Source organism: Symphalangus syndactylus, chromosome 3 (assembly GCF_028878055.3).
Source record: "Symphalangus syndactylus isolate Jambi chromosome 3, NHGRI_mSymSyn1-v2.1_pri, whole genome shotgun sequence".
Lineage (NCBI taxonomy): Eukaryota > Metazoa > Chordata > Mammalia > Primates > Hylobatidae > Symphalangus > Symphalangus syndactylus.
The window spans coordinates 32,332,682-32,355,138 of NC_072425.2; the positions used below are offsets into that span (position 1 = coordinate 32,332,682).

The 22,457-nt window shown below is 35.5% G+C and overlaps 1 protein-coding gene across 6 annotated transcripts in view; it reads right to left on the minus strand.

The window, feature by feature from the left end:
* The window catches only part of KIAA1958 (KIAA1958 ortholog), a 184,777-nt gene that overhangs the window by 39,874 nt on the left and 122,446 nt on the right, over window positions 1-22,457 (minus strand). The window contains exon 3 of one of the 6 annotated variants that reach the window (XM_055271456.2): window positions 14,407-14,490. The exons of the other annotated variants lie outside the window; for them this stretch is intronic. Coding sequence (XP_055127431.1) covers window positions 14,407-14,490 — 84 coding nt within the window. The remainder of the gene's footprint in view (window positions 1-14,406; window positions 14,491-22,457) is intronic. 6 annotated transcript variants of the gene reach the window in all.

Sequence of the window (22,457 nt, forward strand, 5' to 3'; positions counted from 1 at the left end):
AAAGATAAATGAACAAAGATGATCACCAAAACCCATCAGGAGATGAATGATTAAATAATTGTGCATATATATATATATTTACATGCGGTCATTAAAAATTGTGTTACCCTTCTACATGCTAACATGAAAACAGTTCCACAATATGTTAATTTAAAAAGAAAAATTCACTCTAGGACAATATGCATAGCAAGATTCCAATTTTTATATGAAAAATAAAATGATTTATAATTATGTAGAAAAAATTTGGAAGGAGACACATCACATTGGTTAGTGATTAGCTCCATGGGACTTAAAGTTTTGCAATATGAACATATTATATTTGCAAGTAATAAAAATCAATAGGACTTTGGAAATGTATATATAAGAAAAATAAATAAAATGTTCTTTTTATTTAGCCCAGGAATTCCTCTTTTAGAAATGTATCCGAAGGATTTAATCAGATAAGTATGCAAAAATGTATCCTCAAGGATGTTCTTTAAGGCAAAGTTATAAAAGCAAAAAACTGGAAACAAATCCAATCTAACAACAGCATTATAAAATAGATTTTGGCACATCTGCGCAATGGAAAAATATGTAGCTACATAACAATCTACTTTCAAAAACTAAAGATCTCTTACAAACGTACAAAATGGTAAATACAACTAGATTAGTTTTTGAAGTATATTTTTGTAAGGAAGCAGTCCAAAATAAAACATCAAAATGTTAAATGTTCTTATCTATAGGTAATAAGAGTCCTGTGATTTTTATTTCTTATTTGGTATTACTATTTAGCAATTATTAATAATAAATGTCTATTTACTGCCTTAGCATTTTTAGAGCATTATAAATCTTAACAAAGCAAATGGTGGTTTTACTTCCTTTTTTTTTTTTTTTTTTTTTTTTTTGAGACAGGCTCTTTGCTCTATTCCCCAGGCTGGAGTGCAGTGGCGTGATCACGGCTTGCTGCATCCCCTATCTCCTTTCCTGGGCTCAAACAATCCTCTTGCCTCAGCCTCTCTAGCAGCTGGGACCACAGGTGCGCACCACCACACTAGACTAATTTTAAAATTTTTTGTAGAGATGGGGTCTCACTATGTTGCCTGCCTAGGCTGGTCCTGAACCCCTGGGCTCAAGTGATCCTGCTGCCTTGGCCTCCCAAAGTGCCAGGACTGCAGGTATGAGCCACCATACCTGGCCTTCCATTTTTTTATTCGATGGTTCAGTCTAAACATGTTTGCCATCAAATTCAGTGTTTGTTTTTAAAATTATCTTTTGAGATGATCTATCACCAACATTAAGCGTTTTATACATATTAGCCATTTTAGTCACATCAAATCCTCTTCAAAAGATAATGAATAAATTGAAAATAAATAAGACTTCAAAAAAGGAAAACATTATTTGATTTGTAGTTATTACTCAACTTGAATTCTGATATTCTTTCCCTAGCAAGGAAATAAAGTTTGTCACATTTTAAGTGTAAAACTTGCAAGCACACTTAAAGATGAGTTCCTCGTTTAAGTACTATGAAAATATAAAGGTGTAACTACCTGTAATTTTATATAATCTATCATCATACAAAAATACAGCCATTGTTTCTATTTGGAATATTCAACTGTGAATAAAGACTGGTGGACTATTCGGCCATGAAAGAAAAACATTTGCATTTCTGCAAAGTAATTTTGTATGAGAGATGTTGAATTTTCAGATGTTTTAACATGTTTTTTCATTATTAAATGATTTTAGTTACACAAAAAATGTGTCTGAAGTTAACCAACTTAATAGTTTTGGAGAACCATTCCTATTCGGCTCAAAGAACACTGTAATATGTGCTAAAGGTAATAAATGGTACATGGAGAATTATATCTGACTAAAATGATTCTCCTAAAAATAAGTAATTTTAGAGCATGGCATCTCCTTAGCTTGGTATAATTTAAAAAATTTTTTAATTATTTTTTAAAATGGAAAGTCCCCCTTTGTTGCCCAGGCTGGTCTCAAACTCCTGGCTTCAAGCGATCCTCCTGCCTTGGCCTCCCAAAGTGCTGGAATTACAGGCATGAGCCACTGCGCCCGGCCTCAGCTTAGTATAATTATGCACCTATTTAAGAAGTGTCTGACAAGGAGATTACTGGAGGTAAAGAAAAATGGCCAACAGAACTCCACACAAAAACAAGTGAGTTAAACTGTTTGCAGTGGGGCTTTCTTTTCTATTAACAGGATTTTCAGGCTTGGGGCTCCAGGAAGCCTACGATTAATTCAACTGTAGATCCTTTACTAAAGGATTGTTGCTACCCTATGAACTGTGTTGGCACAGTCACATGTGCAATGCTTCCCCTTCCAGGGCTTCCCCCCAACTTCAGTGGTTAGAAACACCGCACATGGGCTGCTTGGCTCCATCTGCATTGACTGTATATCCTGAGGCCAGTGCACAATGTCCAGGTCAACAACATGTTTTTCAAAATGTGGTTTAACTTGTTTGTTGTAGCTACAAAAATCAGCCAGCTTTGCAGAAAACAATTTATTAAATGAATGAAGACCGGTCATCATGCCCAAATACAGACAAAACACTGTGACTCAAGCATGCTCTCATTATAGAGACACTGTTGACACTCATTAGTTGACTTTATTGGATTGCTTTTCTTATTTCCATAAGTTTTAGGCTGTACCAACAAATATCAAAAACAATAGAAAATTACACTACATCAGAGGCAAACATTATACACACAATGGAATAAACTAGACATAAAACTAGATTTTTATTTAGAGCACAAGTACACAGACAAATATGAAGCAAAAACAGTAAGCTGACAAAGATGAGAACATCTTAGTGTAAAAAATCAGTGAGCAGCAAAATAAAGATGAAACTGAGAGTACTCTTAACAAAAAATTCTATTATTACAAATATTGACAGGCAGCAGATTATCTGACCAAAAGCATCAGTCACATATTTGACACAGTAATTTCCCTCTATTGCAATTCACCTTTCTCCTCTTTCACAAACTATAACTGTAGCAGCTTTTAAAAAGTTGTAAAATATGATTTGAGGAAACAGGCGCACGTGCTTTTTTCATGTTAATCAGTTAAAAGCCAAGTGGCCAGAAAAAGTATATAAAAATAACAATCTATCAAATTTGGGGAAAAGTAAATGCACCCTCAAAGAACACTACTATATTTTTTCAAATAGCAGAGTTAATCTGTTGAAACAATTTTCTCTAAGTATTAATTGTGGTTATTGTATTTCTAAGCACATGCCTGGTCTTCAATTATAGTGACTAAATTGATAAATCTTTTTATTCCCAATTAACTTCCAAGGGATAGAGTAAAACTGAAAGAAAGCTTAAACACAATCTTCAGATTTATAAGAAGGATGGAAGACCTTGTTGAATACAGCATTCATTCTATTAAACCATGAAAGTTCTTCATTTTAATAGATAAGTCATACATAGTCAATCTGTTGAATCTAAAACCCTTTCAGTCATCTTCCCACAAGGTTTCAGGCCTACCGGGTTAGAGTTACATTTTCAGGCTACAACATAAAAGGTACAAACTATTACTGACCATGGGGTTAATCTAGCAAATCTACTTTTAACTTTGGCAGTGAAAACATTTAAAATTATGGGAGAAATTGGAAACTCTATAAATTAGAAACCTAATAAATATATATATATATTTGATTTAAAAACTGCCCGAGGTAAAAAGGCCTCAGGACAGAAATATAAAATGTACGTAAGACCCAAAGGTGGGAAATAAATCCAAGAGCAGGTCTCAAATAAATGTGCCCACTGCTAAATTGTTAATCATCAGGATATATCATGCCATAATCTTTGGTGTCCAAAATATAAAAGGAATTCTTGGTACAAAGGCTCTGCCTGAAAACCTCTGATGTAGGAATCAAGAAATACTTCTGTGTGACTCTGGAGGCCAATGGACAGAGGTAGAACTTCTTTAGACCACACATAATTAAATTTATTTTTATTGCTTTATCACCTCATGGAGGGGCAAATGTCTACAGCATATTCTAGAGAAGAGGCTCACAGTTAAAATCTGCCTTTGTTTTCCTTTAAGCAAAGAAGTGGTGGGGACCTTGATGAATTAGTTTCGATAATCTTAGAATTAAATCAGTAATTTCATCAGCAATGTGTCCAAATACAGCATTGGCTGTTGCTGCATATCTGACAGTCACACAGAAAGTTTCTATGTAATTCAGGAGATTACCCCTTTATTAAAGGAATCTTGTAATTATAAGCCCATTGAACTGACAGAAGGAAGCCCTGCACCAAGTGTGGAGTTCTGGCAAAAAGGCTCTTCAGGAAGCAGCCTTCTTTTTTTAACACTTTATGGCAGCTTCCCCCTACTCATTTTAAGAGTATGAATAAAAGTATAGTGGTATTTCCCCCATATTAAATTTTAACAATGTGTAGTAGAGTCAATCTGTTGAAACAATTTTCTCTTTACTTTCAGTTTGTTTGGAATGCTGTGGCAAGATGGAAACACCAGGTACCAAACTAGACAGGTGGGCATGAAAAAATCCTGATGGCCATAAGGCAACCAAGTATGTTAAGTAAGTCTGTGTAAATGCTGAATGTAAAAGTTAACAAGTGGGAACTGTGAGGTTTCAATGGTTCTTAATAAAGGAAATAAAATTACTGAATATTCTTTTTTTCTTTTTTCTTTTTTTTGGGGGTTGGAGCCTCGCTCCCTCACCCAGGTTGAAGTGCAGTGGTGTGATCTCAGATCACTACAACCTCCACCTCCCGGGCTCAAGTGATGCTCCTGCCTCAGCCTCCCAAGTAGCTGGGACTACAGGTGTGAGCCACCACACCCAGCTAATTTTTGTATTTTTAGTAGAGACTGGGTTTCGTCATGTTGGCCAGGCTGGCCTCGAACTCCTGATCTCAGGTGATCTGCCCGCCTCAGCCTCCCGAAGTGCTGGGACTGCAGGTGTGAGTCACCATCTCCAGCCTGAATATTCTTATTAAATGAAATTCAAACAATAAGCCATGATAACCAACAAAAATAATGTATGCACCTCATAGTCCTCTATTACACTGTTCAGCCTAAAAATATCCAGATCAAGGGAAATTCTACTGCTCGTCATTCGATTGTTCTGTAAGATACTCAAATATCAAAAGAAAAAAATATTTAAAATTCTAGAGGAGAGAGTATTAGAAAAGTTCAGAATTCTTGCTTTCTTTCTCTTTTTGCAAATGTTTTTTGCTTTCAAAGAGCTCGGAAAGTGTTGAAGAAAAGCTGACCTGGCCTGGAATTATAAATATGACACAAGATTTTCAAGTTTGGCACCACTTTGACAACTACAATATTTCCTTCCGTAGAGGCCACTAAGTGCTGGCTCAAAATATTAAACAATGAAGTACATAGTTACTTAAGTCACACATAGAAATGTTGACTGGCACAGCCTTTTAACAGTTTTTCAGTTTAACTACAATAAGTGATAGCAGCAGTGGTTAACAACTCCACATCGACACCACAAACACACATATGAAAGAGCACCTATAACAACATGCAAAATCTCAACATCACTGAATATTACACAATGCATAGAAATCGTAATGATTTTTGGCAAGGTGTTTTTTTTTTTGTAACAAATGCTTTATAAAACAAAAGTTATTTTGTTATAAATGCTGTTTAAAAAGTTGTAACAATCTAATGGGTTATAGATATAAAAGTTCAGTTAGATAAAGTTAATCTGAGTTGGTTAATACTAAACATGGACCTCCTACTTCATCCAATATAAATAAACAATTATAAATTAATATCTAGTGGAAGTACACTAAGGGATTTATAAAAGAATTACAGAAAATAAATGGACATAAAAATCACTGAAATACAGTATACACAATTACAGTTAGGAATCTATATTGCTGATATCTTCCTAATTCTACTTATCATAAACAATGCCAAAGCATTTTCAAAGCTCTTATTGAAATGAATGTATAATGGTAAAAATGCTGTCTAATTCCAGTGTAATATCAAGACAAACATTAGAAGTCTAACATAATTCAACGTTACAAAAAAAAGACAAATCACACTGTACCTTTTTAAAAAACATCTAAAATTTGAACTTTTTTCAACTATGATCTGGTAAATATGATTTGTAAAATAAAAATTTGTGAAATGTTTAAATATTTATGCTTGAGTTCCTTTTCAGAAGAGTAAGCAAGATGAGAAAAACAAATAATTTGCATTTAAGTAAGTTTGTATTTCTACATCTACTTATTGTAGGCCTCTTTCCTTAGTTACCGTTTTTCCCCTTTACTATCTCTAAATAAATTTACTTCAGAAACTTCCTAATTATGTTGATAGAAATTTGATCTTTTTGACTGAGGATATGTCCCAAAACTTTAAATATGATTTTTAAAACTTGCCAGACTAAAAAATATTGTGGGTTGCATTCAGAACCAGTAGTATAGATGCCATGTAGCTTGATATCCAAGTGAATATCAAATTAAGCAAAAATGTATTTTTGTTCATAATCTATAACTAGGATCGATATTCTTGAAGACTGTAGTTTTCCCTCCATAACTGAAAACTAAATATAAATTGGGTAGGCTGAGAGATGTTCGTTAGAATCAAAGAACAATTACATTTACAGATTTTCCTATCAAACTCCAAAAAGAAAAGTTGCTATAACTAAGATGTAACACAACACAATGAAAAGTGAAATGTCACATTCAAGAACAGCCTATTGGAACTTGGCAGCTTGAATCTACTCCTAAGAGAAATTTGTGGGTTTTAAAAACAATTAAAATTTGGAAAACAAGAAGTAGAAATATAGGGTTATTTTTCCTATCTAAACTCTACCTATGGACAGGAAGTCAGGGTGCCTGGTTCTAGTCCTGGCTTTAACCCTAACAAGGGAAAGCTCACACCCTAACAGGGTGTGAGCACCTGGGCATTCACCTCCTTTCTCTGGGGATTGCCTCTTTTGTAAAAGAAGGGTGGATTAGGCCAGAGCAGTGGCTCATGCCTGTAATTCTAGCACTTTGGGAGGCTGAGGTGGGGGGATCACTTGAGTCCAGGAGTTTGAGACCAGCCTGGGTAACACAGTGAGATCCTATGTCTACAAAAAATTTTTAAAAATTAGTCAGCCATGGTGGTATGAACCTATAGTCCCAGCTACTCGGGAGGTTGGGTTGGGAGGATTGCTTGAGCCCAGGAGTTCAAGGCTGCAGTGCCACTGCACTCCAGCCTGGACAACAGAGCAAGACCCTGTCTCGAAAAACAAATAAATAAATAAAGGTAGATTAAATGTTTCCAATTTTATTTTCAGCTAGCACACCTGAAGGATGCATTCCAGAGGGAACAGCAGCTCAGTCAGTCTAGTGAGTCTCAAAGAAGGAGGGGAGGGGGTAGGAAACATGAGACCTCTGGGGAATTTGTTTGAGGTTGTGTCCTCTTGGCTATTTCTATCTCCTTGCCCTCCCTACTCCCCACCTACATGAGGACGTGGTGACTGCTACTCTTCACAGCATTGAAAATCACTGGGCTAGATGATCTCTTGGGTCCTTTCCAGATCTAGCCTCTATGACTAAAAATTCAACAAAGACAATGGTTTACATTAACACTCAGACCTAATTAATATTCTAATCAAACTGGGACTCTGACCTAATTAATACTCTGGTTCTAATTCAAAAAAGTCATTGTTTACATAAGAACTCAATTTAAGTATATTAAATGCCATTAAAAAATAATTTTCAAGCTTTTGCTCAGCTTTGGCAGGCCCAACTGGTCAATTTACAAACAGGCTGGACCATGAGGAATTTTAAATGTCTTCCTTTTCTCTTTAGAAAAGTAAAATTAGAGTTCTTGGTACTTCATCAATATCATCTCTTCTTTTGTTGTTAATTCACTAGAAATACACCAACTGCCAACAGGATATCTGTGATGTATTTCTTTATTCCAGTTCTATTTGATGGCAAGGATCTCTAAGACTATCCTAGCTTCATCACTTTGCTTTATGAAAGGCTATGCACTCAATATCATCTTAACCAGATCCAAGTGGGAAGGGAAAGCAATGTTTGATACCATGCATTAAACAACGACTGAGGATGCCCTTGCCAATATGCATTTCTTAACTGATCACTGTCTATCTGTACCATATTGTATGGTAGATGTACAGAGACATATCTTGTATAATAATAGAATTCTATTTGGGAAACATTTATTAAGCTGATAGAGAACTTGCTAATTCTTTCAGTACTTATAACTATTTTTTAATGAATGAATGCTTTAAAAGATATCTTGCTCCAAGAAATTATACATTCCCCTTGACTTTCCTCCCTAGGCTTAGGTATTTATTTCTTCTATCATATGGGAGAGAGTTTTTATTTACAGGTGCTTAGTATTACAGCTTTATTTTGGCCAGAGGAATAAGGATCAAAATACACCTTTCCTATAGATAAAGAAAATCAGTCAGAAGAAGGCTGATTAAGATCGGAAGTGTCTGTCTCACATTAAACTGCAGATAGTCGAACCAGAAAAAATCTGAATAGGTTCACAGTCTACCTCTAATTCATACTTAGTATCTGGTCAATGGCAATCAATACTGGCTTATAGGCAGTCCCTCTGCCTAGACCCTCCGCTTCCCTGCCTGAATTATAAAGGACTCTCTTGAAATTGGGGTTTTGGCTTTAACTGGGGTAAAAATAAATTATACACATATACACACTTGCCTCCATGACAAAGTTAGGTGTTTTTTAGAGTGACACAAACTTCTGCTCTCTGCTGGTAACCAGGGGTAAACAAACTGCTTAATATCTCATCTCAAAATACTACAGTAATGGCGCCTAAATAATGTTGTGCTAACACTGATCTCAATCAATGAGGAGTTGAATTAATATTGATGATTTTATTACATCTGGGATTTCATTTATAATTTATAACTTCAGAGGGTCTACAGAAGCACAGCAAATCACTTCTTGAACAAGTAGCTACAGCAGAAAAAGAGTGCTTAATGGGATCTGGATCTAATTTCAGATACGGATGCTCTTACATATTAACTGTGATATGGGCAAGCCATTTGACTTCTCTGGATTTCCTCCATTATAAAAGGGAAATAATAATACTTATCTAATGGGACTATTGTGAGAATTAAGTGAAACAACTTATAAAGCACTCAGTACAATGGCACATTGTCAATGCTCAAGAGATGATAGTCATTGATGACAGATCTGCACATTCTGATGCATATGTGCACCTACATGAACACAGTAGATGGTACAGAAATGCCTTCACTTTATTGATTTTAAAACAGGCTCTAAGAAAGATTCTCCAGAAAATACTCAAAGCAGCATTATGTATTCCGCAGCAGACCAACATATTCAATGAATAAATAATGGATAAACTGCATGAGTACAAAGTAGTTTGGAAAACTATGCAAAATAGTATTAGCATAGAGTTTTTTGCTGGGCTCTCAAAAATGAACTTTTATTACAATGTCTTTTATAAATTCTTTGAGAGCAGGGACTATTTCATGTATCTTTATACCCTTCCAAGTTTGGCCCCTAGCTGTTCAATAAATATTTGTTGATGTGACTACAAATTTTCATCTCAATAAAGTCATTGATTTCATGACATCTGGAAGCTAAGCCATATGATTTAGTCAAGTAAATGCTATGAAAGTTTCAGCTAACAATAATCTAATTGAAAAACCAAAGAGATCAAATGTATGCTAGAAGATTTTCAGACTACCCTTTGTAGAACAGGCAGTGATTTAACATAGGGAAAATTTAACCATAGGGAAAAATAATTATAAATATCCTAAATTACTGATACATATTTATAAGTCATATTCAGACCAGCCCTAATAACCACGATATCAAATGGAATCTAGAATAAGCTGTCCTGAATAAATATCCTAACTCTAACTTTTTCAAACATTATAGTTTTTTTTTTAAATAACAGGCTAGCATCTATGGTTTTCAAGAGTCACTCACATGAATACAGTAGAAAGACCAAATTATGCAGCTATGTCATCCAAATGCTGACAGTGTTCAGTGTTTTTGTTGTAGACAGTGCAAAACTTTCAGTCATGTGAGGAACACTGGAGGGTTTCTTACATGACATTACATTGATCTTAAAGTGTAAGCACTGCAAATATGGCTTTATTTGAGCCACAGGATTGCCTGAAAAGGCAGCACATTCAGTTGTAGTGAACACCTGCTGGACTGTTGATTTTTTGCTGAAGTATACATGCAATTTTGACATCTGCCTCTGCCGCACCATGATTTTTTCTTAATATTCCAAATAATAAAAATGGCATCTGGCAGTGCTATCTCCTCAGTATCATTTAGACAAAAACACAAAATTTAGAGGTAGTTGTAGATTTTTCATAATGTAATTAACTCCAAGAGATAACGCCAGCACTTTGGGAGGCCAAGGCAGGAGGATCTCTTGAGGCTAGGAGTTCAAGACCAGCCTGGGCAACACAATGAGACCCTATCTCTACAAAACATTAGCCGAGCGTGATGGTGTGCACTTGTAGTTCCAGCTATTTGGGAGGCTGAGGCGGGAGGATCTCTTGAGCCCCGGAGTCTGAGGTTGACAGTGAACTATGACTGCACCTCTGCACTCCAGCCTGGGCGACAGAGCAAGACCCTGTCTCTATTCAAACAAACAAACAAAAAAAGACTGATATTGTAATTTGGCTAGGCTTCTACCAAGCCATTATTCAGAAAACAGTTTTCTGAAACTAAAAGTCACGATGTTCCTATTTGGTTTGAGTTATCACAGAAAAATATAAATAAATAAAAATAATTCACATTCTCAATTTAATTGTGTTCTTCTAAATGAAGACGCAATATGATTAAGCAGGACAAAGATTTTCATTTTAGTACCTCAATAAACACAGATAGGGAACTGCCATTTTCTAGTTCTGCTTTCACAGTGCATGCTGACTACTCTTCTTCCTTAAGACAAACTTACTGTGCTGTCAGAAACACATCAAAAATTTAGAAACTATGTCAATTAAAAATTAAATGCACCATAACATTTTAAGTGTTTTACAGAGACCTTTTTTTAAACATGAGAGTTTAAGAGTTCTTAAACTAGTAGGCTGTCTGATGCCATAAGGACTAACTATAGAATAAGGAGAACAGGAAGCTTTTGTAAAGAGAACTGGGAGAAAGAGGCTCTGTGGCTCCAAATGTATGGGTGTGGGAGAGGACAGAGGACGTGCTGCCACCATGGAAGATCACTCAGCATTCCTTTTGATCAGACATCCTTCAGAGATGTTAAGACACTGTGTCCCCAGCTCTGGATCAAACCACTGGAAATTAATGATGAGCTGGTACTGAGAAACTTAAATAGAAAAAAACTCTGGAGTGAAATGACAGACTGCCATTTCTTTAGCTATGACCTAATTGACTTATCTTGACCTGACCATAAAATGAAGATAACTCACCTTTTCAAAGTTGCTGAAAAGATTAAGATAATGTATACAGAAATAAATATGTAAGTATTGCAATATGTCAAAAGAAATATTTGCCAAAATGTTAACAGTAGTTATCTTTGGCTAGAAGACTTATGAGTATGTATTTTGTTTTCTTTATCCTTATCTGTGTTTTCCTATTTTTTTTTTAACGATTAGTAACTATGACTTACATATGTGATCCATGTAAGTCACTTAGCACAGTGCTGGCATGCATGCTGGCTCAAAAATGGCAGCTTTCATCATTATCAGTACAAAAACATAAAGCAAGACATTCTCTGCCCTTTCTTCTTGTTTCTGGATGTATAAATGAATACTTCTCTATGGAGGAAAAGTCATGAACATGAGGTTAATTCCACCACACAAAGTCCACAGCTGACTTCCCACTCCTGAGCCAGATGAAAGGTCACAGCTTAGAGGAACGGGTCTTGATGTGCTTATGACTTGGTGTTGGAAGGAGTTCCCTGACCATAGGAGAGCTCAGCTCCGTGATGATTTAGCAAAGCAATTCAGAATGAAATTTGTCCTGGTTATACACTAAATTAATGTACAAAATACCACCTACCTTACTAGCTAATGTGAATTATGAGGATGCCTTGAAGAACAAATATTTCCCAATAGAATTCCCAGGTCCAACAAAACAATCAAGATTTGGAGTTTATGTGTGTTGCTGATTATAGAGAACAGGACCTAGCTCAGCTTTACTGTGGCTCTAATGTCTAAATTTATTTTATTTTTGAAATATCTTAACTAATAATTCACCACAGGCATCAAGACTTGAAAACAAAGACCTTGGAAAAACTGCCACAAATGTTTAACCAAAATTATTATAATAATTGCAGGATATCACAGATAAATGCATTTATATTTACTATAGAAAAATCTTGCACATTTTAAAGAATGCTTTTAATTCAGCAAAATCTGGTAACAAAATATTGTTACCTAAAATGAGTGCCAATATTCCTTGGATCTCAATTACAGAGTCAAATACACAGCCCTGCCTCAGGAGAAAAGAGACTGTTTAATGCTTCTAAGTAAATAATTCAGGGAATATGAACTTTGAAGAGGATGAGTTTTTTTGTTGTCTCGACTACTGCTTCTAGATTTTTAGTAGGACTTTCCACCCTTTACCTTCTTTATACGCCATCTAATGCTTGGCAACATTTTCAAAGCTTTGGTAGGCTTAAATTTCTTGTCAAACTTCATTTATACCCATTTCTTAGGGGACAAAAAAAGAAACATTCTTTCCAAGTTCAAGCACAATAGTTAAAATGAGCTACGTAACAGTCTTTTTAGCCACAATATTAGACTTTGCATATTATTTTAAAATCATGTACCTCCCAAAAAGAATGGCACCTTTATTCCCTCCTTCTACCCTTTCCCCCCCAAAAGAAAAGATGTTAGCTAAACATCTAGATTTTCGTACATTGTAAAAAATGAGGCACAGGAGCTAAAACTCTAAGTTAAAAAAGAGAAGATGTAAATAATTTGATGTTGAGCTTATACGACACTTTCATATTCTGGATCTAGCTGAATACAGTTTTGCGTCAGCAGTAAAGTTAATGTATCCTCTTAATATAGAATTTTAAAAATTAAAAAAATAAAGCCATTTATTAAGGAGACAAAAAATGGGAGCTGGGGTGGGAAGGAAAAGCAGGAGTTGAGGATGCAGGCATGTAAGTCTAGGATGACTCTCAATTTCCTTTTTGACAGTTTTTAAAAAACAGAATTCCCTCTCTACTTTGTGTTGCCTGAGAACCACATATGGTTTTGTAAAGTCCGTAATAGTAATTACATTTGATCACCCACAAGTACATTTGTCTTAAGCCTATAAATACTATGTTAGTAATACTAAATTATCTCCATTGGCTTATTTGTAAAAAGAAAAATATATTATATATTTATATTTTTATAAAGTGAATTAACACTGAGGGCACAGGAAGGGGAATGAGAAGCGGTGTATAATCACAGTTTCTCTGGACACAGTAACCAAACTGGAGTCTTGCTCAAGCCACCTGGTCAAGCGGTGTCTGAGGAAGAGTCATAGGAGGCGGAGACGATGAAATTGCCATTGTTGGAGTGGCCGGCCACTGACTGGGCAGCCTGCTGGCTCAGATTGTTACAGATCAGCACGAGCTGGTTGCTCTGGGCTTCGGACAAGGTGCTGCAGCTCTGATACACGCTGAAGTTGGTTTTCCTGCCGGGGATGTTGCCCTTCTCACACATGGTCTTCACCATCTTGGCCAGCTTGTTCTTGCCAAGGGCCTGGCAGTTGTACCAATGCAGAGCCGCCAAGTTCACGACTGGCTTGATGGATAAGTAGAAAGGGGCATCCTCATAGCGCATGGCGGGAGGTCGCCGCTGGGCATACTCCTTATAGTCCTGGACAGGGCAGGTCTGTGGGGCGTGCTGGGTGGCATACACACGGGAGTCTGTCCCCCCTCTCTTGGTTTTGGCATTCAGGTCTCCAGTGTCTTGACCCATCCACTCCAAGTACTCCAGACCCGTCTCTGTTACCCGGAGCCGGATATCACCCCATTTTAAGGTAGATCCATGGAAGCCTGTGCAATGCCCAAAAGCTTTTGTGTTGTTGAGCCAGACTAGGTTGAGCAAACCCTCGGGATTATATCGGCTTAGCAGTCCTCTTTTCCGCAGGATGAGCTCGTCAGCAAAGGTGAGCTTCATGGACTTGTGTGGCTTATTTCCTTTTCCTTTACAGCGGAGTTCAATTTGCTTCTGCTTCAGGGCCTCTTGGGAACGCTTGAATTCCTTATCCCTGGTGATGCTGTAGCCATACCTGTGTTCTTTTAGGTACCTTTCAAGCCCACACTGGTAATTGGCCAAGCTGTTGGGTTCGTATTCGGACCCATCCTTCTGCCTGGCATCAACAAAGAAAGAGGCAAGGTAGGCGTCCAACTCCTTGCAAGGGATGACATAAATCTCTCTTGTTTCAGAAGGATACTTGGAGATGAGGAACTCACGGAAATTGCGGAGCGCGGTCTGCGTGCTCCGGATGGTTTTCTCGTTCTGCTCCCTGCTGAGCTCAGCTGCTCTTTCATCCTGGTCTGCAACAAATTGGGGGGGAGGGATAGAGAGGGTGTTGATGAGTTCAGACAATGCACTTTCTACTCTGAAATAAAGTTTCCTTTTATAATGACAAGGGAAAGGAGGAATCAATTTTACAGAGATCACTGATAAATGTTATTTACATACCTGTCACATTATAATAGCCAATTTCAGTTTCACAAATGATCTACTAGACAAGCATATGGCCCATTACAAGCAAAATGAGCTTCCTATGTCACGGACACATAGTTTAGCGCATGAAGGTTTGTCGAAAGAGAGAGATTAGAGACAGCCTTCGCTTTAGGAAAAATGTGGGACAGAAATGTGCTATTTATCCTACTGCAGCGTGCAAGGGCCCCATGAGCGCTGACAAACTCATTCCGAATCACTTCATTTGTGAACACAGAGGTTGTACTGGTTCCATTTTATTGAATTAAACTAAAATATCTGTATTTGTTATTTTAACGCATCACTAAAAATCTGTATTTAAAAATGACAAAGCAGATCTTTTGTGGCAGTTAATTAAATACTTGTTCTTCTACAGCAATTCGGGTAAACATAGTTTATAAGCATTCTGCATGTAATTGCAGGGCATTTGTAATAAGTGATGAATGGAAGTATTTGGTATTTTGGAGGGTAACGAGGATAAAACATCACAGCTATAAAGACAGGATAGTTACATTTGAATTAGGCTATTATAGTCAAGATGTAAAGAAGGGGGTATGTCTCCAGGATCCACTGTTTCTTTTTATTACTTTATTATTTGTACTCTGCTACCAAGGACTTGAGGTGCCTCTTTCTGTTTTGGATCATCCATGATTAAGTAATGCTGTCCTAGAATAGCTGTCTTCACAGATTCCTGTGCTTCAGAATCATCCAGGATGCTCGATCAAAATGCAGATTACCACGAAGCAGGTGTAGGAATCTGTATCTTAACCAGCATCTCTATGTTCATGATGAGGTCTGAGACAATACATTCTGAGAAACGAAGTTCTAGTGCTTGTGTCCTAGGCAGGAAATCTTACTCTATTTTCACCAATTTTTAAATAATAGTTAAGTTCAATTATATCATTTACATGGTTTCATTTCAGTGAAATGTAATTTAAATTTAGGATCTTAACATTAACAATAAAATATTTTGTCAAAAATCACCACTATTATGTTAGACATGGTCTGGTGAAACTCAAAAGAGAAACCCTAAAGAAAGCATACAAATTAAAAAAACAAAAAACAAAAAACAGGCTACCCTATTGATTGTTGAGAGGCAAACACAGAGGTTAATTTCAAACAACATAAAATATGTAATTTCTGATTTCTAAAGTATAAGGTAAAAGTATTTTGTTTATCTTAATTATGTTATCTAGAAAAACATTAACTTGTAAGATTGTTTAGTGGAAGTCTTTGTAATTACCACATCCAATGATAAAATTTCTAATATGCTGAATTTTATTTACACACTACTTTTTGTATTACTATACATATATATGAATAGCCATGTTATTTTAAAATGACAATCATAGGGCATTATTGCCAAAATCCACATAACTTTATAAAATAATATAAACTAAAAATTCACTAGTTACCTATTTTTAAAGGCACATTTTGAGGGATCACATTTCCAAAATTCAAATATACAAAAGTAAGTTTTATGCTCCAATACACTTAACTTTTAGCCATGCTATTTTCTTCCAGTTGAAATTGTTTATCTATTAACAATAAAGGTGTTTATCTTTCCATCAAAAACATGGAAGCCACAGGTTGAATGTAACCATTTGACATGCTGGCTTCCTCGACTGTTTACATGGAAAGCCAAAGGGGCCAGCACATCTGTTTTTCTTGGCTACTTGTTCAAATATCTATCACAGCAGTCTTCTAACTTCAAACAAAGATTTTCTAAGAAATAAACAGTCACAGACAACTTTGGGAGAAAAATTTCCAGGTTCTCAACTTTCACATGGGATCTTTAAAAAACTTTCTTGTCTGAGATGTAGACCGAGTTTGTACGTGTTGACATCCCAAACCTGCTACGGTACATACTCTGGGGTGTATTGATTTATAAATTTTGTTTGGCTCCTCAAAGTCAAAAGATTTTGATTTTTACCCATTAGCATTTCCTGTCTTTAAATAATTAAACCCATAACATTTCCTGTCTTATGCATATTTTGACAAAGGTGAAATCTACCATTAGAAACAGTGTTTGGGGCCTGAACGAGGTGTTCTGAATTTAGGACATATGAAGGGTTATATGTTAGTGAGGTTGATTCTTCTAACTAGAACTAGAATATTCTGCAGAACTACCAAAAAGCTCAAGATAAAGTAGCAGCTTAAAATTTTATTAATTTCTTTCAGATGATTCAGTGTGCTTTTTATTCACAAGGTATTTAATATTATCAAATCATATCATGAAATACTGATTCTAGGTACAGTTGCTCCTCTTTTTTTTTTTTTTTTTTTTTTTTTTTTCTGAGATGGAGCCTTGCTCTGTCACCCAGGCTGGAGTGCAATGGTGCGATCTTGGCTCACTGCAACTTCCACCTCCTAGGTTCAAGCGATTCTCCTGCCTCAGCCTCTCAAGTAGCTGGGATTACAGGCACCTGCCATCAAGCCTGGCTAATTTTTCTATTTTTGTAGAGATGGGGTTTCACTATGTTGGCCAGGCTGGTCTTGAACTCCTGACCTCAGGTGATCCGTCCGCCTTGGCCTCCCAAAGTGCTGGGATTACAGGCATGAGCCACCATGCCTGGCCTCCTCCTCTTCATTTTATAAAATATTCACTATTTCCTACCTTCTTTTTTACAAAAGTAAATTGATTGAAACATGTTGAAAAACCTTTGGGTGTCAATTTAAAAGTAAGTGAGTGGTAAAGAATATTCAAAGTTCTTTTAAGGGATATGTGAGCAAAAAAGTTTAAGTCTGTTGGATTTAATTAAGCAGCATTAGTCAGTCTGCTATTAGTGGAACTGGTGAAAACAACCACGGAAGGGTCCAGAATGCTGGTGTGGATGTCGTCACCTGCCACAGTCCCGAGTGAAGCTCTCCTACTTCTCTATCTGCTTCACATTTCAGCACCATGCTAACACACACAAAGATGACTGACATATTCACACCTTTTCAACTCATCTTCAGCCAAGCCTTTCCCTCCTTTCTACTGGGGCTCAATCTTAGTTGACAAACAGCCATTCCATCTTCAGGAAAGTAAAACTAAAGACAAACGTCACACTGTCATATCCTTTCCTAATAGCCTGGAATGAGCTACATGAGGAGGTTGAAAGGGTAAAGACACCATCACTGATTTTACATGAGTAAGAGGGAAGGAAATAGTTTTAAAGTCAAGTAATAGGAATAAGTTTTTTAGTTAACACAATCAAGTAAGACTAGAGAAGACTGACAATAAAATACAAAACTATTACAACTGTTCTGCATTTACCTCTAGTTCTAGAAATTTTTCTGACTCATTCCTTTTAAAAACTTTTTAATAGGTATAGCATACATACAATGAAATAGACTAGTCATTAAGTGCATGTGATTAATTTTCACAAATTGAATACACCTGTGAATCCAGTGCCCAGATTAAGAAAAAGAACATCACCAGCACCCCAGAAGCCTTTCTCATGTCCTTTTCTTCCAGTCACTCGCTCTCACCAAGAAAACCCACTCTCCTGACTTGAAACATCATAGTTTTGTTTGGCTTATTATTGTAACACATATGAATGGACTCTTAGAAGGTAAACTCTTTGTGTCTGGTTTCTTTTGCTCAACATTATGGTTTGTGAACTTCATCCATATTGTTGTGTATTTGTAGATAATTTATCCTCATTGCCGCACAACATTCCATTGTGTGGCTATATTATAATTTATTTTTCCATTCTACTGGATGACATTACATTCTATTAGTTTTCAGTTTTTGGCTATTTCCAATAAAACTGCCATAACATTCTAGTGGGTGCCTTTTGGTGATCATGTGCGTGCACCTCTCTTGGGTATACACGTAGGAGTGGAATTGCTGGGTCATAGGAAATCATGCGTTCAGGCATAATACTAAAGACAATTTGCCAAAGTGGTCATATCAATTTACTTTCCCCACCATGAGGAAAACGTGCTCCATTATCTTCAGCAACACTAAATACTGTTAACCTTTCTTACTTTAACCATTCTGGGCATGTAGTGGTACTCCACTGTGGTTTTAATTTTCATTTGGATATCCTCTTTCATGAAGTGCCCGTTCAAATATTTTGCCCATTTATCTACTGGATTGTCTGCTTTTTTCCTACCATTTGTAGGAGGTTTTTAGCATATTCTAGATATGAATGTTTGTTATATTTATTGCAAATATCTTCTCCAATCTGTGGCTTGCATTTTCATTTTTTAATGGTATTTTAATAAACAAGAATTCCTAATCTTATGTATTTTAATAAACAAGAATTCCTAATCTTATATAGTCCAATTTATCAATTTCTTTCCCTGATGATTCATGGTTTTTGCCTCCTGTTGAAGATATTTTGCTTATTCCAAGGTTATGAAAGATTTTTCCATTTCTTCCAAAAGCTTTACTGTTTCACTTTTCACATTTTGATCTGCCATCCACCTAGAACTGACTTGCGTATTTTTGATCTGCCATTTACCAAAATATCCACCTATATGTTCTGAGATAGAAATTAAGATTTTTTTCAATATGGATCATGATCCATTTGATTTTAATTAGTTAATAAAATTTGAACAGGCAATACAAGCATATAGGACAGTTTCTAAAAGCTACAAATGGGTATAGAGTGAAAGTAAGGCACCTGCTCATCTCAACCCTTTGTTACCAAGTTTCCCTCTTCACAACAACCAATGCTACCAGTTGATTATATATAATTTTCAAGATTTTATATTATTTTTTTCCTTTCAAAATGTGGGGGGAACATACTATACATCCTATTCTATACTCTGCTTCTTACCATTATGTATTAGAGATAGCACCATATCATTATGTATACAGTTGCCTTAGTCTTTCTAATAGCTGCATTCTATTATATATGGATATACCAGAATTTTTCCAGTTTCCTAACTCCCTACGGATAGGCATTTGCATTATTTGCATCCTGTTGCTATTACAAACAACACTGCAATGGGTATCCCTGTAGACAGAACGTTTCCCTTGCATGGGCAAGTATATCTATAGGATGAATTTCCAAAAGTGGAACTGCTATATTGCTACTGCCCTGCACATATGTTGAACTAACTCCCATGATAAGATGTAAGAGTGCTGCTTCAATCACACCTTCCCAGATATGTTATCAAACCTCTTCATCTTTGCTTATTTAATTGTAATATATATTATGATTTTATTTTGAATTTCTTTTAGAAGATTTAACACTTTTTCAAGTACATACTAGTTATCTGTATTTTCTCATTTTCTGTGAATTTTGTCATCTGTCCATTTTCTTTTTAAAATATTGATTTATAGGAACTCTGGATATATTTAAGAATATTTATATTCCTATTTAATCTTAATTCATTAAAACAAAATTTATTTGAGACAGGGTCTCACTCTGCGACCCAGGCTGGCATGCAGTGATGTGATCACAGCTCACTGCAGCCTTGTCCTCCTGGGTTCAAGCAATCCTCCGACCTAGCTGGGCCTACAGGCACACACCACCACACCTGGCTAATGAAAAATATACATGTTTTTTTTGTTAGAGATGGGGGTCTCACGATGTTGTCCAGGCTGGTCTCAAACCCCTGGGCTCAAGCGATTCTTCCGCCTCAGCCTCCCAAAGCATTGGGATTACAGGTGGGAGCCACCCTGCCTAGAAAGTCTTAATTCTTAATATCTATTTACATATTATTAATTTAGCCTTATTACATATTATGTATTATAAACATTTTAAATATATATTTAACCCTTTGTCTATAATATATAAATAACATATATATATTTTTTTAGTTTGCCTTTGTCTTTGTGACTCTATTTTTTCATCACTGTGATGGCATCTTTATCATATGCTAAATTCCTTAATGTATTTGGGTCTATTCTGAATCTTTAATTCTATTCCATTAACTAGTATCCTTATTAGGGCAAAGTATACTACTATTTAAAATTAGGTATCATAAAAATTTGTCTTAGTAGTTGACAAGCCTATTCAATCCCCTCCTTACTCTATTACTTCAGAACATTCCAGGATATTTTAAAACTTTTGTATAACAAATAAGCTTTAGAATCAGCTAATCCTGTTGGTATTTGCATTGATACAATTAAATGTGTACTAAGTTTAGGAAAACCTGACATACTTATGACTGGGAATCTTCCTCTATAAGAATAGATTATTGCCATATTGTTCATTTTTCATATCTTTTGCATCTCCCAAATAGCTTTTTGATTTTCTCCCCATCCCACTTTTTTTTTTTTTTTTAATCTTAAAGAGTTTTGTTAAATTTGTTTATTCCTGGGTATTTTCTGTAGTGCTATTCTTACTGCAAATGGAAATTTTCCAGTTCATTTTCTAACTGTTAATTGTATATAAGGTTACTAACTGTTGCATATTTATATTGTACCCAACCAACTTACCCAAGATTTTTAGTTGATAATCTTGGGTTCTGCAAGTATACAATCCAAGCGTTCCAAGTATACATCATTTGCAAAAATGGTAATTTTATCACTTCTTTTCAATGTTTACGCTCCATATGGCCTTTTGTTTTCTAAGTACTTTCAAAACAGGTACCTCTAGAACATATTAAAAAACAGTGATAGGTTGTGGCTCATTACTGATATTAATGAGAAAATCTCCCAGCGTTTTACTTTAAGTAACAATGATAACCTTGGGGTTAAATGATACAGATATATTGATATGGATCTATTTAAGACTTATTAAAGAATTTCCTATTCATATTTTAATAAGGCACTTCTTAAAATAAAAAATTCATGTTAAATTTTATCAAATGGGCTTTCAGCATCTATGGAGAAGATACAATTTTTCTTTTGCTCTATTAAAAGATTTCCTAATGTAGAAGCATTATTTAATGTCTGTTATGAATCCCACTTGCTTGTGGTATATTCCTTTAATGTTCTGTTGAATTCTGCATGTTAATATTTTATTTTGTATTTCTGCATTGGTATTCATAAGCAAATTTCGTCTATTTTATGTTATTTCTGTTATGTATTACTATCATAGTTCTGCTGGCATAAGAAAACGATTTGAAAGTATTAACTATACTTGAAATTCTGGTAGAATTCACATGTGGAACCATCTAGGTCCGATACTCTGTGTATGTGTCCTGGAGGGGTTGTGAGGAGAGGAGGCTTAGCTCTTTGTTAATTTACAGTTTCTAGAAAATCATCTACTTCTTCCCAGCTTTTAAACTGACTTGCATAGAGTTGTACAAAGTAATGTCTTATGATAATTTTAATTTTTGGGGGTGCCTGTGATTCTCATTTTCATTTATCGTCTTCTATATCTATGCTTCCTCTTCCTAATCTCTCCCCCATACCCCTTTTGGTTATCTACCAGTTTATTAGTGTTTTCAAAGATTTAGATTTTGGATATTTTTTCATTGGTTCTACTTTTTTCTAATACTGTTTTTGTTAACTGTCTTTCCTTCTGCTTTAAAGCCTTTTTTCTAACCTCTTGAATTGGATGCTTAATTTCTTTTCCTACTTATTTATATTAATAAAAGCTTTTAAGTATATAAATTTCCTCTGAGTACTCGTTTATCTGCATCTCTAGGTTTTGCTATATAATGCTATTATTGTCATCATTATTATTTTTATCTAGTTACTCAGCATTGATTTAATAACAAAAACTTTTGAATCAAAAAGTTTTAGTGTTATAACATTTCCAGGAGGTAAGTTCATTTTATTTCCTAATTTTGTTAAAAATGTCTACTTTTGCTTCATTGTGTTCTGAAATATTATACCAACTATTTTCTACTTTGGACATTTTACTGAGATTTTTCACCACTGTTCCAACACAGCAGAAGGTAATGC